Consider the following 17,666-nt stretch of genomic DNA (forward strand, 5'->3'; position numbering starts at 1 on the left):
TTAACACGTAACGTTTAACGCACTATATTCAAAGTAGTGTTTCATATAGTAAAATCAGTAAAATATTCATCGGAGACGTTTCCATGATTAGAACATGTTTTATGTTCGATGACGGTGGCAGGGAACATGAAGTACAAGCCATCGTAACTTTCACTGGCTGTGCTACATGTATATACATGTTTATACAATCGATGCTTCCCAACGAAATGTTTTTTTATTTTTAAGATTGTATTTACAATCTAAGACTATCAGGTAATGTCTCTGTGAGTAGTTATATGCGATGTATTTAAACACAGAGGAGGCCTAAGAAAATTGAATTGAATGACTAAATTAAAGACGGTAGTTTTTTGAAATATCTTTGGTCATAAATTTATATCGCAGAACGTATTTAAACACCCAAAAGTTACGAACTGTGACGTGCAAATGATTGATAATTTCTGGAGGACAAGTAAAATACAACTTAGACTAATATGAGGTCTTTATTTATGTAACATTTGTATGAATTAAGACTGATGCCGTCTTCCGAAAGAAATGCTCCCTTTACAGGCTTTCGTGTACGTTATGAACAATAACGCCGATTCCATTGTGCAATATACATACAAATGTATACAGCGACTAACACACAAGTAATATTACAAGTGTTTCAGATTAATCAATATTCCATTAAATTACATTTTACATATTTGTGAATCAGATAAAGTAAAATCTCTCGTATCTACCCGAGTATAACTAGCTCTGCGCCAGTTTGTTTCCTGACATGGCACAGTGTTGGTATGTATTCAAAGATTGGATTCTGCTTATTTTGTTATTTGAAGAATTGTAATCGTGATTTTCTGATTGCTGTGAATCAAAAATGGTTAATCATCAACGTTTGTCTTGGTTGGTTGTTTACGTAACTAGGGCCATCCAATCTATATTGGTGGATACTGGGCATGTCTTCTGCGTGTGCGGTAGATACAGATTGCAATTACTGCATGTTAGATTAAGGTTAATCGACAGAACCACATCAATAATGGATGGGGTATATACATATGTTGTTTGGCTAAGGTATCGGTATGCTATCTACTTAAAAAAAAGGTTCGCAGAAAATGTACATTTATTTTCATTTCGTTATTGATCTTTTGAACTTAAGTTTACTGGTAGTATGCCATTTTAGATATGGAATAAAATACCACTAACTTGCTTTATATCAAATCCAGTAGTGAAATATAGTGGAATCTATCGAGCAGAAAAATGTATTGGAAATGGAGAGATGAACTCTGCAAGATCCTCGAATCAATCACTACATTGTCTGCCATGCTGTATAATGTATGTGTATCTCGCTAGCACGCTAACACAAATAATCAATGTTTATGTAATTATATAAACGGACAATACGCCGTGATCCCAATTATACCTATGGGGGCATTATGATTACCTTCATCAGGAGTCCTGTTGAAATATTAACAATCTGACTTGATTTAGGACCAGCTCTAGTAGCATAAATCTGGCTAGTATGCCGACCTGTTTGACAATAGCAATATTGATCGTACAAGTCGTCCCGGCAAATTCCGAAGTATAAATAAACATGAAAACAATTGCCAGGATGCTGTTTTGAGCGATGCAGTGTATTACATTGGATAAATATGTATCTATGTATTATTATATATGTCTTATGTGCTAGATGTTTTTAGATATATTAAAATATTTCCTTTGTAATGATTTTATAGAAATATTTATCCATTGTGCCTATATTATGAGTTTTGTGTAATGAATTAAGTTCATGTTATCAGCCTTGAAGGATACATACAGTAAAACCTCGTTATACTGTCTCCATTTGTCCTGAGAAAAATGTGCTTTATAAAGGGTTTAGACGATAAATTGAAGGAAATGTATAAAGGAATTCATAGGACAACAGGAAAAAGTGGACATTGGAATATGTTGGCGGTAAACAAGGTGGTGAATAAAACGAGGGACTCCATACCGAGGTTTGACTGTAATGTTGTTACATGTGTTGATTTGTTAAGCCTATACCGGTACACCTTGAGTATGCACAACGAATAGTTAAACAATACGTATACAAGTATGTTCTTACATGTATAACAATGTATTTTGTTTTTTTAATCAATCGAATCGTCATAATAATGCCAAAATTATAACGTAAAGTTATATGTATGCATATACTTGCAACTTAAATACACCAATGACTTGCGTCTGATATACTATCTGATATATAATTTGTTTTAAAGACATATGTTACCACACTTATACTATGACATGCATACTATTTCCAGGAGAGTTTCACATAAAAATATACAATAAAAAAACTAAAACATATGTTCGGAGATTTTAATTGAGATTTTTGACTTATTCATTGGTGGCATATTTGACTGGTACCTAATAATATATTCAGGCAATTCTGAACTATTGATACAGACTGAATGTTTGGTAATATATATTACTGAAACACAAATTATGATAGAATGTTTAAAGTTGCATATGTCCTTAATCATAGAAGCATATACACTTATATGTATATTTACAGAAAGTAGAATTGATTCTGTACACTTTAATTAATTAGATATCTGAATGCATGATGGCTGTACGAGATTCGATGATTTACCTGTCCAAAACTATATAATTAAAGGAGAGAGTCCCATGGTCTTGTGTTGTACCTAAAACGAAGAAGAGTTCTAATTTGTTCAGCATTTTACTGACTTAGATTTGCTTTCCCATTTTCTTTAGCAAAAAGTTATAATCGAAAGAAAGATATTGCTTGTGATTTACTTTTTTCATATAAATATTCACTCTTTGGATATTCGAGAATCAAAAGGAAATGACATATTTAACAGAAAAATAACTTTTTAATATCTGTATGTATCAGAAAAAGGACGAGACTCTCTCCCTCATACAATTTTCATGATATTTGATTAAAAAAGAGTTATTTGGTCTGTAAATAATTTACAAGGCGTATTCATTTAATTTAGCAAAATATTCTTCCAGTGCAATACCTGTTTTTAACCGGTAAAACATATTTTTCCGGTGTTAATTTCACCATTGGCAACGAAGTTACTATGCATCATGAGCTGACAAAATCCCTCATTACAAAGGCTAAAACGTCAAAGGTTAACTGCGACGAATATTTACCAGTAAATTGTAGTGGTTTATATATAACTACTTAGAAACTGCTGTTGTCTAAATTATTTGAATATCATATATTTTAAAAACAATAAATCATAAAATGATGCAATTTTTTGTTTGTTTGTTGTTAAAGTCATATGCAGTAAAATCTCATGATACTGCCACTTTTTATCCAGAACAGTGTTGGCTTTATAAAGGGGGTTTGGCCATTCATTGAAGGAACATTATAAAGGAAAACTTAAGAAAAGAAAAAACAAAATGTCCTTTAAATATGATGGCGGTAAGCGGGATGGCAAAAGAATATATGGGCATTAGACAGAGGTTTAAGTGTATTGAGTATTACAATTTATTATTTGGCCTAGCTGATGACGTATAATGACGCTATCTCCACCAAGTCTTGAGACCTTTCTGTATTTTTGTTTGTTTTCAATAATGCACGCGTTTATTGCTACATGTTGTACTTTTTATGACCTCTTCATTAAATACAACAATATTTTCAAAAGAAACGTTTGGTTGGGAAAATATGACAATAATTTGTACACTTATTGAATGGCACAGTTTTGCCTTCAATATCAGGTTATTATTAATGTAATAGTTCACTGAATGATTGTAAGCGACGTTATGAACAAGGGGATCTGTTAAAGGAGTACCCTTATGTCACAAAATGCCTAAAATTTAACTACATTTAGCTATGTTTTCATTCATTGAAATTATTGAACTATCCACAACCGGTTTAAGCTGTTTAAAAGGAAGCATGCTCAAGTTATATGAAGAGTTTTCATGAACGCACCTATCCCTTACTGACATGAGTATATTCGGAACAAAGAAAGGTAACATTGTTTTACCAAAAAATAATTAGTTTAATGAAGCAGACACGATGATTTATTATACTCCCATGAATGTTAATAAATGTCACATATGTGAATAAAAAAGTTCCAGTCTCGATGAGATGATGATCAAAGGAATTGTATTCTATATGTTGTGATCACTTATTCACTCCTTCAAGGATTTCACGCATATTTCACATAACATTAAAATTCTTTGATTAAATTGTTCAGCCCCTGGTTTTCGTCAGGATCTTACAAACATGCTACAGGTTCAAGGTCATATCCATATTGTCAGTTTGATTTCCCAGCTGCCTCATATGGAGAGCGATTTGTTAACAAAATATATTGTTTCAAAGAATTCACACGCAAACAATGCAAGTGAAATCCTGAGGATATTTGACGCTGAATTAATCTATGGCTTACCTACATCGACACGCAAAACGTATTAAGACTTTAAAAAGATAAAATTATGATATCAGGTTGATTACATCATGTTGACACAGTTCTAGACTCTGTCCTGGGGTGTGGTAACAGGGAAGACGTCTCGTCGTTGATTTCAATTGGTACTGGGTCTTTCATAAATATAGAATTCAGTTTGTTCTGAAAGATAATGAGAAAAAATAGTTGAAACATCGAGACAATATTCATTATCGTGACAGTATTGGCACGCCGACGAGCCTAGACAAAATGTTTTTAAATGTAAGTAATGTAGGATGAATAAATATGAACGTTTCATCAATTTTACATTTTATCAATTCAGAATCTTGTTTGAATGTATATGTATTGATTGAAGTATTGAATCTTGACATTGCAGTTCAGATAGTTTTTGTAACGATAACAAGGGTTCAATAGGCACCTTTCCTTTTCAGCTTCATTCAACATTATTTGGTGACCCTTAAGACAGGGACTATTTATTTGTTTACTTTCAATGCCACTACTGAGCCCTAAATAGACGAGACGGCTGTATGGTGTAGTAAATGTCTCCAAGCAAAATTTCCATATAGGTGCTTCTTTTCTTTGATTTATTACTGACTATTGCAGTCTTCAGAAAAACTTGATTGAGCTACGTATCATTTCATGCTGATCTTTCCCCTAAGAAACTATTTAGCAACACATTAATAAAGGTCATATATGATTTAAGATACTTTTGATTACTATAACATATCGATATTAAAACAGTGAAATCATTTTCATATGTAATTTTTATATGTAACTTTTATGTAACCTAATAACAGCAGCATACAAATCAATGATGTATTTCAAGACTTTAACATGCCTTGAATTAAGTCCACAGGGACAATGAGAAGCTTAATTTCACAGAAGTTACTATAATAAATTAATTGGTAATTCAATAAGACAGAGGTGGTACGCGATGTTACGATTGCTGCCATGCTCATAGTAAAACTGGGCGTTAATAAAATAATTACACAATAGGAGATCAATTCTGTAAATTAATTTGTTTTGACTTTAATCCGCGAGGTGACCCTATTGTGAATTTCAATCTTCTGCGAATACGAATTTCATATATTTGTACTACCTATTACTACTTGTGTCAGTCGATTATTAACTGGTCTAATTTTTGGCAAGGTTTTCAAGAAACTCTTGCCAATAATTATATAAAAAAACCTTATAAAATAAATTTTCTTTTGTTATTAGAATTGTTTATACCGTTCAATAGGGTTTTAGAAACACATACCTCTTTTTGCTGTATTTTTATATAAATATATGCTTCGAAATACTTCAGATATAGAGTTTCATTTTTTTGATATTAAGTACATCTGATGAGCCCTTTACTGACTATAAATAACAATAACAATATAGTACCGATGAAACACTTTTTTAAAGCTTAATCCATTGAAATAATATAACATAAGTGTGTACTTCCTTACCCCGAATTACTAATGATTACTTACCTGCCGACTGTCCGCCATATTGGTTGCAACGCTGAATACAGCCGACAGAACAGACAGCGTGAACAGTACCCAGAACACGATTCGGTACTTAGATAAGAGCTCTATTGTGTCAGAACTGAAACATAATCGGTACCATCGTTGTATTTCAATATTGTTCCTTTATGATGAAACATCATGCACAAATTACAACGTGATGCGCGCTTTTATTTTGAAGAATCCAAACGATCTTCTCATATGAACATGTAGTTGTAGTCTAAGGAAGATAACTCCGTCCAAAAGTAGTAAAGCTGATTCTTTATCTTTATCCCTACAAACTACATGTAGCATCTCAAGCCCTCAGTGTTGAGAATGGTTTGGACTGGGACATTTTATTTGCAGCTAGCGGACGGTGACGACGTTCTGGTGCTGTGTAAGGTTATTGCTGTCATGTAGTGTATATTTCATCCTCTTAATATAGAGTTGTTTTTGAGAGCGGCCAGTGTGTTAGGTCTCCTTTTCTGAATGTATGGTTAATGTATGGTTAAAGTATGGCAAGTCTTTATTTCACAACCGTTAGTTTCGTGTCATCAAAGTGCTGCCTCTCTAAGCAGTATCGCGAACTTTCTCTTTTTATGTAACACAATCCCTGTCTCCCCCATCAGATTCGGTGATAGTTGTCGACTGCTGGCGGATACACTTACTACATAACATTTAGAGAAATGCAGGTTGATGAAGACTTTAGGCAAATGATAAAGTCGCCATCATTATATCATATGAAAGGATTTTTTCGATTTGTACATGCAATATTTGCACAGAAATAAACCGACTTTTCCGTCCCTGAGTGCTAACGCTGTTTGAGTTGACTTGTTTTACTTGACATAAAGTAAACCTCCGTTATACTCCCACCATTTGTCAAGAGAAATTTTGGCATTTCAAAGGGGTTCGGCGATAAATTCCAATAAATTTATATGAGAATTCTTAAAAAAGCAAGAAAAATTACTGTAGGTTTTAATTAGGTAGCGCTTCTGTAAGACTCTCCTCTGATCCGACAACTTACCTTTCGGTAGTTCCCATGATTTTCCCTACGGCCAAGTTTGTCATTCCAACTCCTCCACTTTGCATAAATATAGCTATCCCAGCAGCCGTACCAAAGGTATCAGGTTGTACCAACATAGCGAAACAAGGCCATACACACACCTGATGACAGTTAGATACCGTATATCAGGATGTTTTCCTTGAGGATGACATTTTCGCAATTTCGCGGGTTAATAACGTGTTAGCGAAAATATGGTCCACAGCATAATATAACAAGCGCAAAAATTGGTCGACGTCTTTTATTTGTCTACGCCTAGTATTTCGTGCGTTATATGTATACTTACAGCAAAAGTGGTGTAGGTAATTCCAAGGTATATTGTCAGCACTAGAGGGTGAATACTCGAACAGTACGACAATAACAAATACACTGGTGCTGTCAATATGGCGGAACAGCTCAAAAGTAGGCCAGTACATCGAAACTTTTTCTGAAATATGAAAATTGTTTGCGTTTCACCTTTTTTTCTTATTTCTAAAGCATCTAATCTCATACATGACTTTATTACCTCGGTATACATGTGGTGTTTGAGTAATAAATTCAATATTCATTCGTAACAGAACACATTCGTCTGACATTCTTTGGATTTCCTAATTTGTATTTCCATAAATAATATAAATGAAAGTGTCATTTTCGAGTAAGTTCGATGATGTACTTGCATATTTACATCCAATTGTATTTTGACTGATAAGACGTTACGCGATTCCGAGGACCTCAACACTATATTCTTTTAATGCACACGATTTGCTTCAATTCTTTACACGAGCTTTTATTATTGAATTAAGAGAAAACTCTTAAACCGAAAATATCAGACATGACATTTTTTAATTGTACCCGCTTTTGTTGAAACCCCCGGTAAGTATATGTTTATCTGTAGTACTGACGCTGGATATTCGTTTTCCAGCCTCTTTGTTCTAAATATCAAACTTTTCTTGATAGATTTCTCCTTTTTACCAATCTGCGATTAAAAAAGTCCTTGTTTCTTATGTCCTTGATTGTTTTTGACTTACTTTCCTGTATTAACCTATTATCCATACATTTGTGAAGGGTCCATGTATGGTTCGGAATCTCTTATCGGGGTATTTTGTTACGCCTGCAGTATTGTCTTAGAGTTTGTAATTAAATTCATTTTGCTTTTGCTGTCTCATGTACATCACTGAGGAATATTTTTGTTTTATTTTACCTTAATGTTACCTATAGTATATATTTACTCTAAAAGCTACATCGTGTAATATGTAATACATGTAGTTAAAATTACCAGCAACAGTCCTAGGAACGGTGGGATGATGATGGACACATCATAGACAGCTCCCACATAATAGGCTGCCGTAGTTTTAGAATACCCATATCTGTCTTGGATGTATTTGCTAAAACAAACACCCAAAAAAACATACATGTACTAGTATTCTACGATGTTTCAATCAACCATAGTAGCGTCGCATAGATTAATGGATATTATCATATTCAAATGGTTAAAATACTTTGGTTTATTACATACCTGCCATTGCTGATCACGGGCAGATAGGCGGAATAGTAACATACCGCTGTCACACACAGGAGCCAATATGTTTTTGGTAGGAGGCGGATGTTCTTTATTTGTCTGCTAAGCGTCTGGGAAATGTTGTATATTAGTTTTCATTCAAAATTTGAATCATTTTTTTTTATAGTTTATCTAAGATTCATCAACAACATCGTATTGTTACAGTATATAACAACAGTAATACAAGTTAGTAGTTTGAACTGCAAATCAAGCACCAGAAATATTTCAGTTTGTCTGGTAACATTTGTACAGCTCTGTTAAGTGTTACAAATCCAAGCGAATATGCTTTTTACGATAAACGTAATATCAATTTTAATTCTGCAAGAAAAATATAATAACTTGAAATAAATGAGCCTCATACAGCAATAATGGACGTTGTAATAAGCATACATTTGTTGAGTTTATAGGTGATCCTTAAGTTTTCGTTGTCACTATCTTGTTTTTTTAAATCGTGACATTACTTGGATTTGACCTATCTTCACATTTCAGGTGTCACCGAAGATGCTGAAGACAAGTATCCTTCAAGTACATTTTAAGTTGTTTTTCATCGAATGAAAAGACATTTTTATAGAAGATATGATCACGCGCATTGTAGTGTTTCGGTAAATTCATTAAATACGGCCAAAATAATTTTATATATATAGTTTAATGATTTATTATTAGTTTGTCATATTAATGATACAATGTTTATGTAATTTGCTCACAATCCGCATTATGTTTTAAAGTCATACCCAAGAGAAAAAAGTGCAACGTCAATCCGCATCCATTGACGGTGATTTTGATATGAATATTGAATTGTTTTATTCAAACACACACACAGCAAAATAAAAACAACTTACTACAGGCTCCTCAGACAGATCAGGGATAGAAGTTAACTTTTTATCTGAATTCTTTTTTCCATATAATTCAAGCACCGACAAAAATACTGCACTTAAAACGGCTGTACTACACAGGGCTGCACCTAAATGAAAATATAAAAATTAAAAAACCAATTGGAGTTATATTGATTTGCATTATTCACGTACCATATTATTCTTGGTGATATGAAATGCCTCAGAGAGTATGTTTTGAATGTCTGTACGCCTTTCTTTTTATCTTACCACTTTTCTGTCGGTTAATTTAAATACATGTATTCATGTCCATCCAAACTTCCAGGATGTTCTTTACCTGAAAGACACTTCTTATGTTTTCCCGTAGGAATTCAGTACTTAAGTTAAGAACACAAATTAAGTAAGGAAAAAGTCCTTAACTTCAATAATACTCTTCTATTGCAATCAAAGGAGCATTCGTGAAACTATGGCTTAATTAAACGCTGATTGTGGTACATTGTAACTCTTAAAAGGTTTCGTCAATAAAAATATGCTATAGCCAAAAAACCAAACAAACAAATAAATAAACTAAAACAAACTAATCATTGAGCAATAGCGTAGCATAGCTAACATATACCTGCCCACATATCCAATGTCATATGTACATAACGAAGTACAACTAATCGACACAAAGCTCTCGTGTCATACATAACGAAGTACAACTAATCGACACAAAGCTCTCGTGTCATACATAACGAAGTACAACTAATCGACACAAAGCTCTCGTGTCATACATAACGAAGTACAACTAATCGACACAAAGCTCTCGTGTCATACATAACGAAGTACAACTAATCGACACAAAGCTCTCGTGTCATACATAACGAAGTACAACTAATCGACACAAAGCTCTCGTGTCATACATAACGAAGTACAACTAATCGACACAAAGCTCTCGTGTCATACATAACGAAGTACAACTAATCGACACAAAGCTCTCGTGTCATACATAACGAAGTACAACTAATCGACACAAAGCTCTCGTGTCATACATAACGAAGTACAACTAATCGACACAAAGCTCTCGTGTCATACATAACGAAGTACAACTAATCGACACAAAGCTCTCGTGTCATACATAACAAAATACAACTTACCGACCCAAAGCGCCCAAGTGAAACCAATCCAGTTAGCGATGTTGGCGGTGAGGAGGAAATTGGAGACATTCCCTAGGCGTAAAGCTACTACATTGATGCTGAAAACTATGGAAAGGTTATCAGCAAACCACGTCCCAAGGATACGGTCTTGAACAACTGAAACAATCGATTTTTAATTATATGATGTCTTTATTATTATTCCTGAGTTCCAACTCTAGACTATTACTATTATGTGCTGTACTATTCGAAACTTGTTCAACACCATGACTGCAAGAAATAGTTTGAAAACAACTTGATTTCATTGAATGTTTGGCAGTACTTTACTACTTTACTTTAACGTACTATAGGTTTATATTTTCTAACATATTAGAGGCCCTGGATTCTCCAAAACTAAGGATAAGTGTCATAGACAAATTCCAATGTGCACGCGTACAAGTAAAAGTTTCTCACTTACTCAAGGCCGTTCCTGTTCCCGCTCCGAGAAGCAGACGACTGCAGAACATCAGAGGGAACATGACAGAGGATCCCCTGATATGCCCGGTAACAGTTAAGGCAAACAACGATGTTCCTAACCAAGCAACGCATGTTGACATGATAGCAGAAACTATGTTATAAATATAAAATAAGGATTTACATTATATTTCATTGATAATTGTCTTTTACAACATATTAGAATATGTTATAATAAAATGATTTCTTCACAAGTAATAGATTTTTTTTTCAAAAATAAAATGAATCCACTATAAACTAAAGTTATTTATTCAAAGATGAAATTAATCCCAACCACTTTAAACTATCACTATTTAGAGTTAAGCAAATTAAACATCAACCAAAGAAGTTTACTATGCATCTTAGTTCTTAAAACAGTAAACTAAATCAAACATTTGTTATGATTTTTAAAAACAATGCTTTACCGCGGTTTCCGACTCTGTCGACGAAGTATCCTCCTGGTATCACCGTAGCTGCAGTCCTATATAGCATGTGCAAGATTAAGAATACATGTACATTGTATAGGTTTATCTATTGCCTGAAATTGTCAAACAGTCACGACGACGACGATGTCTATATGTATTCTTATATATCTGTATGTATGGTTTGACTTTTTTCTTCTTTTCTCTTTTGTATATAAAGCTAATTTTATTCTAGATATTAAATATAGATCAACTGAGCTGGGAATTAGGATTCTCGAATGACTTCATGAGATTTGACATTAAATATTGTTATATTCTATCATATTATATTAAACACTAGCGGAAAAAAGAAACTGTGCATGCGGAGAATTGTTATAGAACAAGTATTACCAACTGTATATCCATGAAAATTCACACACAAGACCGAGTTTGACACATACACACTATCCGTGTGTCATTGACAGTTTTTCCCGTGCAGTTTGTTCTCTATAGGGGTTGACCAGTTTGCACGTTTTTCTCGTCCAGCCATCCGGATATTCGACAATGAAAGTTTATTTTTCAACTGTTGGGTCACTCTGTTGAGACTAGTGAACAATAAAAACAGCATTATAACGTTTTAATTTGTGATTAATGCTATGCCGAGGCTCAATGAAAATGATCGCCTCCGGATTATTGGTATGCTTCAAGCTGGCCATGCCAAGCCGTTGTCTCTGCACGTTTTCATGTCCATCGAAACACAATCCGGGATTCGTGGAGACGACATCAACAGTTTGGCCACGTCGGCGATCGACCTCGTGCGGGACGTCCCCGTGTGACGTCATGTCAACAGGACAACCATATTCGGCATGTCCATTTGAGAAATCGCTTCCAAACGGCAAGTTTGACTGCGCGGACAATCCCTGGGTTGCTACCAATAAGCCCGAGAACTGTACGGAACCGATTGCGTGAACGAGCTATCCGCCCAGTTCTTCTGCCATGTCATTTTACTGGTGCAGAAGGCATCTACGATTTACTCGACGGGCAGGCATGTTGTTTACGGACGAGTCGCGAGTCCACCTGGATAGTAGTGACGGCCGTTCCAGAGTGTATCGTCGCGTTGGAGTACGTTTCCGTGACGCGTGTAAGGTACAACGACGTTCTTTCGGCGGAGGCAGCGTTATGATTTGGGGCGGCATCTCAGCCAACGGGGGAACGCCTCTGGTAGTTGTTAACGGGAATTTGAACGCGCTACGTTACCGTGACGAGATCCGCCGGTCCCTCGTCGTTCCATTCGTGCAAGGGCAGCAACGTCACATTACGCTACAACAGGACAACGCCAGGCCACATACTGCTCGTGTCGCTATGGACATTTTGGCCCAGCAGAACGTTGACGTGTTGCCGTGGCCTGCGGTGTTCCCCAATCTGTCGCCCATTGAACACGTCTGGGATGAAATGAAGCGCAGATTACGGGCATTACCTAATCTACCGGTGATGTTGGCTGATTTGGCTGCAGCGTTGGTACAGATCTGGAATACCATCCCACAAGCATTCTTGAACCGTCTGATAGGCTCCATGCATCGACGTTGCCATGCTTGCATTCAGCCAAACCGTGAACATACGAGGCATTAACTTTGTTAACTCAGTATTGGCCCCTGCTGTGTTTACGTCACTCCTGAGCAGAACTTATCGATTCCATAACGTAGAAAATGAAATGCAACTGTTAATAAATAACAACTAAATTGTCCCTGAAAACCTTGTTGTTCTACGTCATACACATTTATTTTTATAACATATTTTAGGCATGCACAGTTTCTTTTTTCCGCTAGTATATATAGACTAACATAACCAGTTTCAGAAAATAAAAACCTGATTGTCAACATTACCGAAATTTGAATTCAAAGTTTACCAAACTACAACAAAGCATGAACACCGGAGGATGTACAACAAAGCACGAACACGGGAAGATGTACAACAAAGCATGAACACCGGAGTATGTACAACAAAGCACGAACACGGGAAGATGTACAACAAAGCATGACCACCGGAGGATGTACAACAAAGCACGAACACGGGAAGGTGTACAACAAAGCATGAACACCGGAGGATGTACAACAAAGCAAGAACACGGGAGGATGTACAACAAAGCATGAACACGGAAATATGTACAACAAAGCATGAACACGGGAGTATGTACAACAACGCACGAACACGGGAAGATGTACAACAAAGCATGAACACGGAAAGATGAACAACAAAGCATGAACACGGGAGGATGTACAACAAAGCATGAACACGGAAATATGTACAACAAAGCATGAACACCGGAGGATGTACAACAAAGCATGAACACGGGAAGATGTACATCAAAGCATGAACACGGGAGTATGTACAACAACGCACGAACACGGGAAGATGTACAACAAAGCACGAACACGGGAAGATGTACAACAAAGCATGAACAAGGAAGGATGTACAACAAAGCATGAACACGGAAATATACACAGCATGAATACTATATTGATACTCGTGTAAATGCTCATATGTTGTAGTAATAGTAATACAATTGCGGAACCGGTTAAGTTACAGTAGCAATGTTATAAGGTTCCCCACGACAACCTACATGTCGTGTCGTTTGTGTACCCCCTCTAATCAATCTTGACATTATCATTCCAAATGTTACTATAATCATTTACATCCAGGCGTAGGCGGCGTAAAGCTGATTATATCGGTCAGGACCGAGTCCCACACATTCTGAGCAGCACGTCGTATTGGAAGTGACATTCTGACAGCTTCCCGTCTATCAAAAACAATACACTCTTTTAACCAATGAATATATTCGCACAAACAAAAAATAAATCAAAGGCACATTCAACAAAATTGAATACAGCATTTGACAGCGTTTCAATATAGCGTTAAGTCACACAACTTTGAAGGAAATGTTTTGCTCTCCTTCTTTAAAAGAATCTTCTATCCCATAAAAAAGGCTACAGAGGAACGAAAGGAAGGTAATAAGACCTTGTATCCTAGAAAAGAAAACGTCTACTGCTTCCCATTCAAAGACGCACACAAATGAGCTTAATAATAACACCAAACACAATATCAGACAAGGAAATAGAATGTTCGTGATGAGATCATGATGGCAAAAGTAAAACTTAATCCCTTCATCGACCTTACTCGAAACCTTGTGTTTTAAGTTTGTCTGTCAGTAGCCGACATCTATCACAAACATTATCATATTTACTTCAAGCTATCAAAAATAAAATGCAGCCTCTGAAAACAGCTGGTAAGTATGGGATGTATGTTTGTTACTCTCAAGAAAAGAAAAGTGTACGATCGAAACATTCTACAGTCTGCTATATACATGTAGCGATCCATGTTGGTCATGTTGTAAGTAACGATTCAGAAACGTTGGTAGTGTTTAGGATTAAGTAGTGCCCTTGATTTAAAGTAAATGTGGGTATTTTTTCGCGATTTAAAAATGAGCTGAATAATTCGATAATACATGTATTTTGATAACGCCAATTAAGCCATGCGCCTTTCTGTTTAAACCTAAACATGCGCTAAACGTTGAATGCGCTAAAAGAAATACATTTGTAGCATTTCAAATGATACAGTGTATGTAGTTGTAAAGTCGTTTCGCCACTACGCTTCCTACAAGCATGACACTGGAAAACACATTCTTCATTTTTTATATCAATGTTTTAACGATGTTCCAGCATTGAAAATAATAACGCTCACTCATTAAAAATTCCGTCTGAATAGTTTTATCTGATATTTTATTCAATAAAGTTGATCCCATGTTTGATACCGGTCGGATATTGCCAAAGTCAAGTTTATGAAATCACATCGTTTACATAAGATTGTGTTATCAAACTATAATCTGAAGTAAAATGATAAGGTTATCTAGGTTTTGCAATGATGTTCACATCATTGATAACAAACCACTTGTCTGACCATTGTCTCTGTAAGAACATGGTCATTCACTGTATAGACATTAACATATTCCTATTTATAACTATACATTTATTTAAACTAAATAACTCCGAAAACCGGTTTGTGCAATGTGAAGTAAAATTTTATCTCGTAATTTCAAGACATCAGATTGTAATTACAACACATGACATAGTATTTCGTAATGCTCATAAATACGTCTCAGTGATAACGGAATACCTATGCTTTACTACAACATCCTTAGTAGTAATAACAAGATTACTAAAAGAGTTTAAATACATCATGATAAGTCGTTAAAACGAATAACTATGACGTATTTACGAGAGAACAACGTAGTCGTTTCGACTAAGTTTGTCGTTAATAATAATGTACTTCACGAAGCGCTAACCGCCTTCCGAAAGCCCTCTTACGATATAGGACATGCTGTTATTCCAGGGTTACACAGGGCCCCGAACACAATAATGTTTGTGTTTATATAATGAGGCACTTTGCCAAAAACAGAAATTCATCTGAATATTTAGAAGACATCAACATTTGTCTGCTGCATGCATTATATACTTTCATTTTTCATACTTTTCTTCTACTTTGATAAATCCAATATCTCCCGTGTCACAACAACATTTCATTGTTTTCCTATCGTTTTGACCTGTATTATCTAATATCACTGCTGAATTTTCAGATAATGCGTTACTTTGTATTGAAAAAGAAACAAAAAGTATTATAAGAAAATATTATTTTTGTTTTAACTTACGTCTGCTCCTTGAAGATCCTTCTGTAAAGCACTCAAGATGTCAACGTTGAAATACAAACCATATCCGAGCAAGCAGTTGCAGAAAAGAACCAAATTTCGCCATTTCCCTATGAAATGGACATTGTTTATACAAGAATATAAACTAAATGACGTTACATTTCGGTCATAAAAATGAACGACTGCAAATAATGTTTATCATAAACCTTTTTTTAATCCTATCTTTGAAAAATTTACATTACATATTAGCATTACCACAATGTTATAATTTAGTAGCGACTACATGTTTTTTTTTCTCATTTTCTATTAATCTTTAAATTATGTAGATACTGAAAAGTTTGCGTTAACAAAGCTGACTGTGAACAATGTATTGACCCCAGAAAAAAACCCCAAGAATACCAATAGTGCTCTTAAAAAAATCACCATTTACAGCATTTTATTGGTTTATCATGCGGCTATATTTATAAAATATTTAAATCTAGTCATTAGATACCAACACACAAACATAAGAGTACTTGCTAAGTTGAGACAAATCCTCCAAGGATGGGTATTTTACCCCACCAAGCACCTTATTGTTGTGAAGATCTGATATTCAATATTTACAGGTATACTTTAGTGAACTGTGGATAACACATTCGACACATACGCTCAAATATGCGTAATCAAACTCAATGTAACTGACATTCACGTGCGAAATAAACGACAGGTCAGATTGTATCTCTCGATAGTAAAACTGTGTTTCAGATACATACAATGACTATGTGTCGGTGTATGTAAATTTAATAATGTAACAACTTATTGTTTTCATTTCCTGGAAAATTCGTTAGGATAAATTCATACTTAATGTAGATACATTTCCAATTATAAATTGTTTTGTAACGTAACAAAAGAGACTCTAAAAAAACATTTTGTATCATCAATACAAATGTTTTTTGTTTTTGTTTTTACATTTGCCTGACCTTATTTCTCACAGCTCATACAATGTATTGCGTATATACAAACGAATTCGAGTTAACTGGGAATTGTAGTTAATATATATTTTCCTTTTAATATATTTATAAATGGAACACGTGTTTGTTATCCTATCATATCACATTCTGTAAACTTTATCTCTATTGTCGTGTCACCCCTGGCATCTCCTTGTCATATAATAGTGTATGCATGCATGTAATCTCTGGTATTAAATAGTATTTGCATTCAAATGTATAAGTTATAAGTGTGGTGTTTCCGATCATGTTTGACGTATCGTCATTTATTCATCTCCATTTTATAAAGTTCAACTAAATTAAATTATATATGACGTGTAATCCTCGAAAGAATATATCATAATAAAAATATAACAAATTTCTTTGCCTGCACTGTCGTTAATAGTTCTTTGCTCAGTATACAAGATATAAGATAAATATAATTTTTACAATATACATTATAATATATATTATAAGATGTGTGTAGTCAGAAAACACAAAAATTGTGCCGCGTGCTAAGTGCTATGTTAATAATACAAAAGATGATTCGTAATATTTGGACAACATTAAAGTGCAAATTACTTACGTATCATCACCGAACGAACTGTCGATCGGACTTAACTGTGTACACTATATATTTGGTTAAAGGTCAGGAGATATCAGTTATCAGTGGGCTA

The 17,666-nt window shown here is 34.8% G+C and overlaps 1 protein-coding gene across 2 annotated transcripts; it reads right to left on the reverse strand.

Annotated features, from left to right (window-relative positions):
• Window positions 1–122: 122 nt before the first annotated feature.
• LOC110450059 (major facilitator superfamily domain-containing protein 1-like) lies at window positions 123–17,630 on the reverse strand. Of its 2 annotated transcripts, XM_021497297.1 has the most exons (13): window positions 17,576–17,630; window positions 16,028–16,134; window positions 14,019–14,122; window positions 11,350–11,405; window positions 10,890–11,039; window positions 10,436–10,591; window positions 9,309–9,430; window positions 8,428–8,540; window positions 8,188–8,296; window positions 7,219–7,359; window positions 6,897–7,036; window positions 5,861–5,975; window positions 123–4,547 (listed from the first exon to the last, which is right to left on the reverse strand). In XM_021497297.1, the coding sequence occupies exons 1-13, from the start codon at window positions 17,580–17,582 to the stop codon at window positions 4,437–4,439; spliced, it is 1,431 nt and encodes a 476-aa protein (XP_021352972.1). In that variant the 5' UTR covers window positions 17,583–17,630; the 3' UTR covers window positions 123–4,436. The 2 variants fall into 2 exon arrangements, with proteins under 2 accessions (XP_021352972.1, XP_021352973.1); XM_021497298.1 differs by lacking the exons at window positions 123–4,547; window positions 5,861–5,975 and adding an exon at window positions 6,020–6,539.
• Between the last annotated feature and the right edge of the window lie 36 nt (window positions 17,631–17,666).

Source organism: Mizuhopecten yessoensis, unplaced genomic scaffold, assembly GCF_002113885.1.
Source record: "Mizuhopecten yessoensis strain PY_sf001 unplaced genomic scaffold, ASM211388v2 scaffold4947, whole genome shotgun sequence".
Lineage (NCBI taxonomy): Eukaryota > Metazoa > Mollusca > Bivalvia > Pectinida > Pectinidae > Mizuhopecten > Mizuhopecten yessoensis.